This window comes from Loa loa (assembly GCF_000183805.2).
Source record: "Loa loa unplaced genomic scaffold supercont3.119, whole genome shotgun sequence".
NCBI classification, from domain to species: Eukaryota; Metazoa; Nematoda; class Chromadorea; order Rhabditida; family Onchocercidae; genus Loa; species Loa loa.
Genome location: NW_018108299.1, coordinates 53,062 through 65,637, shown reverse-complemented (window position 1 = coordinate 65,637; position 12,576 = coordinate 53,062). Strand labels below are relative to the sequence as shown.

At 35.1% G+C, this 12,576-nt stretch overlaps 3 protein-coding genes across 3 annotated transcripts in view; all 3 read left to right on the top strand.

Annotated features, from left to right (window-relative positions):
* Window positions 1–5,888: 5,888 nt before the first annotated feature.
* LOAG_08465 (hypothetical protein) lies at window positions 5,889–6,551 on the top strand (the record flags this gene model as incomplete). The annotated part of the gene is made up of 2 exons (XM_003143997.1): window positions 5,889–5,962; window positions 6,428–6,551. The coding sequence occupies 2 exons, from the start codon at window positions 5,889–5,891 to the stop codon at window positions 6,549–6,551; spliced, it is 198 nt and encodes a 65-aa protein (XP_003144045.1).
* Window positions 6,552–8,421: 1,870 nt separating this feature from the next.
* LOAG_08464 (hypothetical protein) lies at window positions 8,422–8,985 on the top strand (the record flags this gene model as incomplete). The annotated part of the gene is made up of 2 exons (XM_003143996.1): window positions 8,422–8,626; window positions 8,876–8,985. The coding sequence occupies 2 exons, from the start codon at window positions 8,422–8,424 to the stop codon at window positions 8,983–8,985; spliced, it is 315 nt and encodes a 104-aa protein (XP_003144044.1).
* Window positions 8,986–10,022: 1,037 nt separating this feature from the next.
* Window positions 10,023–12,576, top strand: part of LOAG_17723 (hypothetical protein) — a 4,702-nt gene continuing 2,148 nt past the window's right edge. Inside the window, exons 1-6 of the mRNA XM_020450385.1 lie at window positions 10,023–10,152; window positions 10,324–10,483; window positions 10,542–10,749; window positions 11,613–11,746; window positions 12,062–12,204; window positions 12,343–12,434. Coding sequence (XP_020305941.1) covers window positions 10,057–10,152; window positions 10,324–10,483; window positions 10,542–10,749; window positions 11,613–11,746; window positions 12,062–12,204; window positions 12,343–12,434 — 833 coding nt within the window. The 5' untranslated portion in view covers window positions 10,023–10,056. The remainder of the gene's footprint in view (window positions 10,153–10,323; window positions 10,484–10,541; window positions 10,750–11,612; window positions 11,747–12,061; window positions 12,205–12,342; window positions 12,435–12,576) is intronic.

Genomic DNA, 12,576 nt, shown 5'->3' with positions numbered 1-12,576 from the left:
ATAAGTCATACACGATCCTTAGCCTAATATCCGGTTCTTGCATCTCATAATTTTTTGGTAATTAAACAATATTTATGCAGCAAAAAGTTGTATAAACATGCTTCATTTATTACAACCTCACAATAACTCACAGAATTTGAAGCGGAGAAAGCGAGATAGGAACAGATTTATCAAATAAATGTTTCAGAATATTATTAATATTCTTTTTTTTTATCATTTTATTCTGTTGAAATCAATAAATCCATGAAATTTGTGTAGCTATGGGAGATTATTGTTGAATTTCAGCAGAGAGTCAGCATTTGTGCATCGTTGAGATCTGCTAGTAAAACTCACATTGAAGATGTACGAACAAAGAAAGCAATACGTTATTTCTTGGCTAATATTCGGTATTGTTTGCTTTATAATATTAGCTACAGTAATCCTACGAAAAAGTGTGCAGATGGTTGTTGCGGGTTGTCGCAGGTGTTGACCCCTACGGCCTCCAGACGTAACGTTACGTAACCCTACCCAATCAATTCGTCCATTCCTCATCCACCAATTTCTTAGCCATTTCTAGCAAAAAGTATGAGATATCCTTCTCAAACATTTTCATTTTTATGGGATTTATCATGAAATCTATGGTGTTGTGCAATACAATAATGAAATTCAATCTTGAATAGAAACCAGAAACGGTCATAAATGACCAGAAAATGAAACAGTTTTTGAACAAAAGAACAAGCAAACCAGAGTAACGGATCTACTAACATTAAGGATGGTAATGAAATGGAGTGGAATTCTGTTTTCTTTTTTCTATGAACAGTTAAATCTAATAAATACTTGCTATATTAACTGAGGAAATGCTTATTGTCTGTTTCGAACAAGGAGCAGAAAAAGGCACTTGAGTGGTGCTTCGTTGGGCGCTAATGGAAGGAAGCATCAGGCTGCTTCTTCTCTTCTCATCATGATTGTTGCTGGAAGAGAGCTTGTTGAATATTGTTGAAATATTTGCTATTCAAGCTGAAAATTTTTCGACAAGTAGGGAAGTGAAAAAGCATCATCAACAATAATTTATTTAACTATCACAGTCCTGAATGAATTTACTATTAGGTGATCGCCCAGATTGTTCATGCATTCGGTGTTTCTCGAACTATATGCAAGCGCTGACTCGGTCATTCAAAATTTACCTATCATTGGTTATCTGACTTCATGATTATCACCATCACTCTCATTACTATTTGCGCAAACCGTTTAACCGTTGCGATAGGTCAACCAAAAACAGGTCAACAGTATAGTTCACGGCAATAAGGGAATTTCCTAATGCATTTCATAAATGTATGGACTTCATGCACTTCTGAAATGATGTTCATATAAATATGACAAAAGCCTTTTTTTTCTGCTTTAAAAACTCTTAAAAGTACATTCCCTACAACATATCCGGAAAAGACTAAAACGAATTATACAAAAAATTTCCCATCAGACATGAATCAAATCACTGAATACATTTCTCGACTTCTAAATTCGGAAATCTTTCAAAAGGTAAGGAATTTAGAAATTTTGAAGACATACGGAAATTTTTTGTAACAATCCCAAGGGTCGGCCGTCTAATGTGAATGACCTTCAAGATTGTATCCGAAGATTGACTCCGAGACTAGCAGCAAATTTGATGAGCATAGAGACGTCGTTTTCACTGCCGACGAAGATATCATTTTGTTTACAGTAATTCCTCATAATCGAGAGACAATCTGGAGAATAACCGACTGGAAGGATTGTCAGCTTGTCAGAAATTTGTCAAATTTTGATAAGCTTCCTGAGTTCACTAACATTTCGATATTTGTCTGCTCCTACTAAAAGCAAGCCTCCTAATAATCATTCGTTATTTATCAGTCAAGGAATCAGCTATTTTCAAAGAATGTAGAAATTTGTCACAAACAGAGAAAACTTATGTTAATTAAAAGTTAACTTGTGGGACAATTTTACAACCTATGAACTTAGTTTTTTTTTTTAGAACTGAGAAATAGCCAAAATAGAAATTGTAGACAAGCAAATATGCAAAATTTTTAATCAGATAATTTTGTCGGATTATTTAAACAATTAGATTTGAAAATGAAAAAATTTGGGTCGGTAATATCAAGGAGGAGGTATGGATATCACTATAATCCATTCATTGGCGGTACTATCGCCTTGATGATATGTCAAAACATATATTTCCATTGTCATCTTTGGAACAGATTGCAGATGCTTCTGCAGTGTCAATTCGCGCCGTTTCTGCTAAGCGATATATACCGAAGCTAACTGTACCCCCTGTAGCGCATCATAGTTCTTCACTTTGTGCATAAAAACAAATAGCTCAAAGAGATGGTGGTGATACCACTCACATTCAATAGTATGACTTATTAATTAGCGGTCACCGAAAGTTGAAATAGATCCCGAAACATTGGGAGTAGAGGGCAGTTTCTGTTGCATTTCATAAACAAGATGATATAATCCTCAGGTATTTTATGACGGTATTACAGAATTATCTTCATTAGCTACTTACAATCATCTGTTCCGCTCCCCTAACCGATTAATTAGTTTTATTTACATAAGCCTTGTTCGATTTGACAATGCTAAACCTTTGACAAATGTGGACGCACATGTAAAGTACCAGAAAGTAGTTATAGTTTTACTACGTGATATTATTAATGCATTTCGTTTTCATATGCAGGAGCGGTTGTCGGTACTGGTGCGCTTTTGTTAGAGGCGCAATGAGAGCCATTTTAATGATGGTATTCTCAAGCTGAGCTTCAAAGTGATACCATAGGAAAATACTGCTAAAAGTAAACGATTCTATTGGTGACTATTACTCAACTAACTTATCAGGGCTTCATATAAGTTATAAGGACCTTAATTTTCCAAAAACTGTCTTCAAATAGTCCAATTTATTAAATGTACCATGACTTTTGTTTTCTTGCCAAACATTTTTTAAGTGCTGAAATAGAAGTAATCCTATGCTTTGACAGAGCTATATTGCTTACATTTTTCAAGTCTTAAAAAACAAAACTGGACTTTAAATCTACTTCAGTTTTCTTTACCGAGCCCTTGAAAGACAACATCTCTGCCAACCGTGCACATATTTCCTATTTGTTTTTATTCATATGCAAATATGTATTTATCAAAGTATTGAGTGTAGCAAAGTACCATGCTGCACGATATGCATCCTAAATTAAAGCTCTCACACGTCTTGATCACGGAAGACAAACATTACACTGATTTATGTATTTTCAGCTTTTTTGAAATGAATGAAAATTATACCAAATATTAGCTGCATTCCAAAACACATTCTCAAAAATACTTGCCAGTAATTTTAATTTTTGTATATTTACATAAGGTAACAAGATTCTATGTTGTTCAAATATAATCCTCAAAAACAGCTGAAATTACAAGGTCATTCCAGGGTCAAATATTAAGTAAATCATCCATGTTGAATGGTTAATGATCAACACGATAGAAATAATACTTTTGATAGAAATAATACCATTGGAGGTAAAAAAACTAAGCAACAACAATACGAATAAATTTCATTCTAATACTTCGTTTTACATTAGAGCTGCTGAATACAGTTGTAACAAATTTTGTTATCGACTGTTATTGATTAATTGCGTAATCATTCAAGACATCTTGATTACCAATTCATTAAACGTTGCTGATCCTGGTGTGAAACAGAAAAGCTCTTTTAAACAGATGTTCAGGAGTATGAAAACTTGACCTTATCTTGACCTTTGCATCACTACTGCTCTGAAATAAAGTGTTGCAGAAATATCTTTCGACTCTGAAGCAAACCTAATCCACATTTATGTTGGCTGGTTCTACTAAGAAGAAACTTGTTAACAGATAGCATCATCAGTTGAAGTATCGTGTCAATGGGGCTGAATTATACCGGTTTGTGGACAAGTGACTTCGATAGGGTCGGGTGTTCCGGTGATTTATAACGCAAAACTTGTATTTATTGAGAAATTGTATATGTGTGGGGATGTGTGTGTGTGTGTGTATGTATGTGCATGTGCATTGGTACGATTCCCTTTAACGAATACTTTCTCGAAAAATTTAGTCTGGGATGCCTGCACATGGTTACAAGTACATGCATACATGCATTTCGTGTCAGCAATCATCTCTTCACCCCTCTTTAACATTTATGTTTCGTTTAGCGCGATTACTTTGGTACTTTTTTTTTTTAATTTAGCAAAAACTATTAAAGGGATCTAAGAGCATTATACTTGTACAAGAAGAATAGAATAAAAAGAACAAAAGAACATAGCTAATAAATTTAATTGATATTTAAATTTTAACAAAAACCTGCAACAAAAAAAATGATTATGAAGAGCAGCAGTGGAGTGGGGAAGATGAAAACCGATCGTTTATTGATAACTCTTTGATAACTAATTTCACGTTTACTTTTGCCCATCTTAAGTGTTTCATACTGTTGTGAACAATTCATGAGTTGCACATTTTGCAGACTTATGCAATAGAAAATTATATACTTTCGTCTTATTTCTCTAAACGGCATTGCACTGAGCTGAAATTATCAGGCGAATTCCCTTTAAAAAAATAATTTTAATATATTGATAGTGAAGGTAACAAGCGAAAGACGGATAAGGGAATGTGCAGAAACAAGCGAGGAAAAATAACTTATTGTTTTTTAGATCTTATCTCAGATTTGGAGCTTAAGCAAAGCCCTGCTCCGAAACATTTGATAGATTTCCGTATAAGTAATACGAATTAATAGCTCCCTTCTTTTTCCTGTTTTGTCTGCCTGTTGATCTTCTTTTCTCCATTTCTAAACAACCAATGCTTCCCTAATCCTCAGATTATGTCGAGAAGAAATCTGGGAGATATTAGAATCCCGGCTTGAAGTAATACTAGATCTTGCGTTTTTTTAACAACAAAAGTTGCACCGTGGTAAGTTTCTCCATACGAAACAATGCCTTACTTGAAAGATAACCATGTAAATATCATTTATACTAATCCATATACACACACGCGTGCGTAATGTTATCCGATCCAACTAACCCATTACTAAACATTTCTTGCCCTTTATCATATCTGATTTTTATTTGAGTTAATTTAAAGAGCAAGCCAAAGTCCTGGGCGGCCAGATATCGCAGCTGACAATTTTCACGAGTTGTTCACAACAGTTCCTGTATAGAAATGAGAGTATTCATCATGATACAGTTGTTTGTCTTAATTATCTTCCTTTTTAAGATTCTGTGAATTCATAGATGTATAAGTAGCTGAAGCAGTATTCTTTCATAAATTATTTAGAACAAAATGTGCAATAAAAGTATTGTTCTTAATCACGCAAAGAATTGTCTTGGAAAATTTCTTCAAATGAACAGCAAACCCTACCGTTTCACTGTTCATCAATTATCCGTTTTTTACTCAAATTTGCTGAAATTTTAGATTGTTTTCTAATTGTAAACAACATATAGAAGCTATATGTTGTTGACAATTAGAAAACAATCTAAAATTCTGCTCATCTGTTTCTTCACCTGTTCCTCCTCACTATATCGATTGCTTTATTCCATCATCTCACGCTCAATAACTTTCAGTTTCTCGACCAGGTCTTTACAAAATTATTTACTGATATTCTTTCGTCCCCAGAACCTTTCAATATTAGTCAAATTTTGTGAAATATTTGCTCTTTCCATCAAGTATGAATGAATAATGGAAGGTTCAAGTTGCTGTGCCAGATCAAGCGATCTAAGATCACAACCTTCTGCACACAAAAAGGCTTCAGTGTTGCTTGATCACATCACATGGGAACAAAAAAACTTTTTCAGGAATTACTGAAAACGCGCAACTATTTGTTTGAACACTCTGCGCAATGCTAATAATACTAATCCTTTTGCTATTACATACATCACTATTGTGGAATGTGGTCAATTCACTTGAATGCTACACGGGTTTCTCCATCATTCGTGGCCAAACAGTTGGTACAACCAAAGAAGTATGCAGTAAACAATCCGATTCTTGCTATCGTGCTATGGCTGATGTCAATTTATTAAGTACAGTTAAAAAGGCTGGATGCTCCACTGTGCGCTGTTATGTTAGTCTTAGTCTTCTTCACCATGTCAGATAAAAGCTTAATCGGTATAAAAGACGATTGTATTTGATATATCCTTACAATACTAGGAGTTTCAAAATAAATAATCACTGGTTGCTTAACCCAAATAGCAGTAAAAATTAGAAAGCTTTCCATTCTCCGTCTACGAAAATTTTGCAATTTGCCTTTTATTCTTTTTGCGTTAACGTTTGAAAATTCGGATGGTCGAGGACAAAAAATGATGGGTTAACCAGGATACTAGAAAAGTTGTCGAGATGAAGCGCAAAATAATCTTTGACATGTTTGAGTTGCATATGATTTGCAAATAGCTCCATTTTCTCGATTAGTTAAGAAAGGCTTGCTTTTCAGCTTAACAGAAACAAATGCATCGAACGAAACTTATTCGGTAGCAAAACAATATTCTGCTGCTGCGATGATCGAGATTTGTGCAATGCTGCCTCGACGTCTTTTGCAATCATTATCTCCGTTGTAGCATCGCTTCACTTTATTTTATGATCAAAATTAAATGAGGTAGGACTCTACATTTGATGTGCTATAAAATCTTAGTAAGCAATTTGCTACAGGAAATTTCATAGTCTCTACAGTCCGGGTGCTTTTTTTACTGCAAGATGAAGGACGGACAGAAACTAGTTGAGAAATACACACTGCTGTTCGGTTACTCAGTGTTTCTGCTGATGATACGGGTAACTCCCCTAAACAACTTCATACTATACAGCTCAAGAACTCAGTTGAGTAATCCGCATATCAGTAAAGCGCTCATCAAGGATAGATAAGTCATCAGCGTAAAAGTATCCACACTCCGATAAAATAGCTTTTTATGTTTAGCTGTATCTGAAAATAATTTGAATAAATATTCATAGTTTCAGAACTTACCACATTTAACTGATGATTATTATTCGGTGGGCTATTTTAATCATAGACATTTTTTGTAAGTTCGCCAGACTGTCTATTTTGAGATTGAATGGAAGCAGATTAATTTTACAGCTAGTAAGACATCCGAAGTACTTTTTTTTGATATTTTTTTTGAGTTTTAACTTTTTTTTGTATATTTTTTTTGAGTTTTAACTTATGAAAGATGAAGATACACTAAAACGCGTTCCTTCTTTTCGCTTTTTCAAGGCTTAGAAAGTTTGTAGTTCATTCTGAAAATTTTTCCAAGTTATACACCATAAGTAGATGTGTTTCTAACACTAACATCGTATAGTTAAAGAAAATCAGAACTGAACCTTATGCCTTCTAAGGCAATCGATCACCAGATATTCCACCAGTTGGTATTTTTCAACAGCAGCTATTTGCACTTAATGTAATTAAGCTACAATTATATCACAAGAAAATAAAAATGGGACTTCTTTTTCGACTTCACTTTTAACTACCGTAATGCAAAGAGGACCATGAGGATCGAGCTTATTCTGCAATGTTATACCATATCATTGTGTAATCAATGCATTATATTCACGACTTTTATTATAGGAGGAAAAGTTGAGGCTTTCACACCCATTTTAATGCAGGCTGTGCTTGGTTTTCATACGTTCAGCGTGCATCTTCCGGCTATCTAATAAACATTCATGCTCCGTTCATACATACATTATCCGTGTGCATCCCGAACTCTCTTTCATTTCAACAGGAACGGCAGATCACCGCTATATTAACGAATTTGATTTCACATAATTATGAATTCTAAAACTTTCCAACTAGTTCGCTGCATTGCAATGGAAGGAAGTGGTTCTTCCCAACAGCTGCTACAAGGCCGACAGCGTTGTGTCATTTACATTATGGGGGCTTTTCTTTTTATCGAAAATCAAAAAACGTTTTCAATTAATATTCTAAAAGTGTTTTTATTCAGATGAACTGTTTGAAAACTACTATTTACAATAGCCTGGTATTTCGTTTAAAAGTGGTACGAAACAGTTAAGTGCCACGTCGGCTAGTCAAACTTCAGGTGATTCTGAGTAAAATATTGTTTCGAATTTCGAATTGGTGCTAAATTTTAAAGGATTATAATTTGAATTGAATCAAGTAATGCGTGCTATGAACTGGTGATTAACTGAAGCAAAAGATTCAGACAAATCCCAATATGAAAGTAACACGAGAAATACAGGTAAATGGTAAAACCATCGAAACAAAATATGCCGGTATGCAAAAATGAACCATACTGAGTAATAATAGGGAGTTATAAATCTTAGATGAAAAATCACTGCGAAGACCTAACATGCCTTTACTGTCAAGCCTGACATTAATTCTCTTTATTGTTAGACGATGTATAAAAAACAGTAATAGAAAAAACACTTGATCACATATAACTGCAGATCGTTTAACTATAAACGATTACTCAAGGCGAATATATGTACATGTCCAGTGAAGGACAAGCTTTGTTTATTAATTATGCTCCCAGGGGGCAATCTTATTGCGACGATGATTTCCGAGTTCATGCCTATCAAGATAACAGCTTCTCTCACCCTCTGCAACAAACTTATAACAATGGAAGAAAATTGTTTTCAAAATTTCAAACAAAAATAAAGGCTGCCCTGTGCAGCAACAAAATTCATGGTTAGTTTTTAATGAGGCACTGGTCTGTAGAAGTGAGATGAATAACTGAAAGGCTTTACGGTTCCGGGATTACAGTAAAAACTGACGGTTTAATCTCCGTTTCCATCACAGACTTGACCAATTGAAATGATTCATATTCCTCAACCTCTTTTCGAATACGTCTGAGCAACAATCTTCATTATCTTATCTTTCTTCAGTAGAATCGGTTTGAAACATTTAGAAAAGATATGGATAGGAGATGTGTTGCAGTGCACACTCCAACAGCTTACAGTGGCGATGACTGCTTGAGCAGAGAGTGGACGGAAGTTACCCAAAAACTTGTTCATTTTGCTCGGAATAATCGTGAAGAGAATGGATGACAATACCGGAATAAAACTGCACCGAAAAACTGCCAATCATAACCATAACTGTCTATTTAAATGAACCAATTTCAACTGTTTTCAACTCTGTACCGCATAACTTAATCATGACTAAGCAACTCTAATCCGATGAATACATTGAATAGTGCCTTTATAGCTCAGCAACATATCTTCTCTCACCATTGATCAACATATCTGACCAACATATCGTCCTTTCGGCTTATCTTTGACGTGGATCTGTCTGACAAGCTTAGTACTCTCTTCGTCTTATAAACGCGCTTGGACCATATGTCCGAATTCCAGGATCACTCTTACATAACTTATTGACAAATGAACACACTGATCAATGCCATGAATGCGTAGTTAGAAATTAACTTACACTGATCTCACGATTTTCTCACCTAACTACACATTATGGAGGTTAATTTAAAACTCTGAGCTGCAATAAATGCCATATGACTCATAGCGACGCACTACCGTAATTGACAAGAGTGAGACAGCGCTGGTACTAGAACTTTCGATGAAGAGAAGTGTAGGAGGGAGTATTGTGGTGCTGACGGAAAGGGGGTGAGTCGATCCGACGATATTCCATTACAGCCCAGTATCGTTCAAGTCAAGAAAATAGTTTTAGCTTGACCTGTTCCAATTAGAAGTACTCTCAAAGACCACCTAACTAAAACGTGTACCAATGCTCCGTCATCATCCATCTTATAGCCAGTCATTCTCCGCACAACCTTCATCAAACCTTTACACTTTTCACCTGTACTCAAATGAGGCATTCGTTCTTTTCGTTTTCTATTTCTCTCCTTGTTTGTTGGTTCCAGCCAAATATAATTAGATTGAACGAAAATTACTTTGATATTGGGATGAGATGACATCAGTACTTAGTGCCACGTCATACTTTGACTCATTTATAACAGTTCAGCTTCAGTGGCTGTTCCGCAGATCGATTGCACAGTTAAATAGTGGATTTGTAATTAGAGTGGGATTCAATCGTTGTTTCGGAATGTTCTTTAATTACTCCATAAAAGCATTGATTTGAGAGAAGTAGACAACAATGTTTTTCATCGAATGAACGGTGGCGGTCGTATGAATGGTCCAGTGGACACAACGCTATATGATATTCTGAATGTGAAACCGAATGCTACAATGGATGAAATTAAAAAGGTAGCTTTTCTCTTCAATAGAAGGATTTTTAAAAAATGGGATGAGCCAATGGAGGTGATCCTTAATTTTAGCGAAGTAAAGTGACGTTTTTACATTTTGACAAGATTTATCGACAGTTAACCCACGAAAGCTTTATTTGTGCGCTATTAGTAGTTTGATTTGGTTTTTTAGTCCTATCGTCATTTGGCAAAAGAACACCATCCCGATAAGAATCCGTCTGATGGCGACAAGTTCAAGGAAATATCATTTGCTTATGAAGTGCTAAGTAATCCAGAGCGAAGAGAAATTTATGACGTTAGAGGTCTCGACGGTATCAAAGAAGGTGATAGCGGTAGGTGAAAGATGTGTTTTGTATGAGCTTAAATATAGTTTATTGATTGTCGTTGTAGGAGGCGTTTCCGGTGCTGAAGATCTTTTTTCAACTCTATTTGGTGGTGGTCCGCTTTCGTCATTTTTCGGTGGTGGTGGTGGACGACGAAGAAAAATGCGTGGTCAGGACATGGCCCATCCACTAAAAGTATCTCTCGAAGATCTCTATAGTGGCAAGAAGTCCAAACTGCAGTTGTCAAAACGAGTGATTTGCAGCGCTTGTCATGGGTGAGTTAAAGATGTATCAAGATTTTACTTCAGGAAGTTTCGGGTTTGTTTGTTGTGCATTTCTAATGCACCTTTTTCCATTTGTATGAGTGCAAGCAAATTACGTTAATATCTCAGGCTGTATTTTTATATTGCTGAAAATCTTTCCCCAGAGACTTTTTTGAGGCAGATTTTTCGCTTCACCAGTCAAAAAATCGTCGAATGGCATTTAGGATCATCATTGGCTTGAAAAAATGCTTACAGACTTACAGACAGATTTTGACTTAATTTCTGGAAGGAAGGGGTTCCCAGACAACCTTATTGAGTTTTTCTGGGCATAGGTATCTGTTAGAATGCTTATTGTGTTCTCGTAGTATTACAAAAACATGATATTTGTAGTAGTGTCTTGGCGAAACTTTTTGATGGTATTTTATCTTCGGAGAAATACCTGATACGATTTTGCCTTTTTAATCAACTGAAATATTCACCTAATAACTTCTACACAGCATTGTCTATCGAAGAGGTTTAAAATAGTTGTTACATGGTATCGTATTATTATGAGATAAGTGCTACAAAATAATGAGTAAACGTAATACAGATATATCTCTGTTAAGGATCAAAGATCGAAGTTTCGACTCTCATCAAAATGAGATTTTTTTGTTTTTAATTTGGTTCTTAATGCTTAGCTTTGGAGCTGATATCTTTCGAAGTTGCTTTACAAGTGCCCAATCATCTTTAAAATGAATCTGTCTTGAGAATCTTAGCAGTAAATAACATCGTTTTATTTTAGTTAAATTCTATGGTTCGAATCTGTGAAGTGCTTTTGAATTAGCTGTTCCTAACATGTTTTTTAAAGATTCCCAATCTCCTTAATCCTTTTGTAGTCGTGGTGGTAAGGAAGGAGTATCGTACAACTGTCAAGAATGTCGTGGAGCTGGTGTCAAGAGCGTCATAAGGAAACTTGGTTCTGGTTTGATTCAGCAAATGCAAATACAGTGCCCAGATTGCAACGGAACAGGTTTGGGACCTGTAAGACAGCATACTAAGCTGACTTACTTACATGTTTCTTTTTCAGGTTTAAAACTCAGTTGGAGTGAAAATCTATGAATACTCCAAGGAAATTTCGATTTCATGACATTGTAGTATACTTTGTCAAGATTTTGAAATGCTCAAGAATTGAGCAAACATTTTTGTTGTCAGATGAGAGAAGTTTGGTTCAGACTGATGTTTCAGGGATACATTAGGGGCAGCCTGCTTCGAGAATATATGTGGGTCATGGGACTTTTGAACCAGCGATATTATTTAAACTTTTCATGGATAAAATCGATTGCAGGAACGAAAATACCGGAAAAAGATAAATGCAAAACATGTAGAGGCGAGAAAACTGTAACTGAAAAAAAGATGCTGGAAGTGGTTATTCAGAGAGGAATGCATGATGGACAGAAGATCTGCTTTAGGGGTGAAGGCGATCAAGAGGTTCTGCATTCTCTGTTACTGAAAGTGTAGAAATTTGTAAAATAATTCTGATTATCATTTAAACCTAGCATTCAAACCTAGACTTTGGAGGCAAAGATTTTGAAAAATCTATTGTGTCTAGTTTCGATATTTTTATAGCCAGGAGTTGAACCAGGTGATGTGATAATCGTGGTGCAATGTAAACCACACGATACGTTCCAGAGACAAGGTGACAATTTACTTATGCAGAAGTAAGTTTCAAGTATATGATTTCCTCACAAAGTATTGTGGAACATAATCATCGTGTACATATATATATATATATATATATATATATATATATATATATATATATATATATATATATATATATATATATATATATATATATAT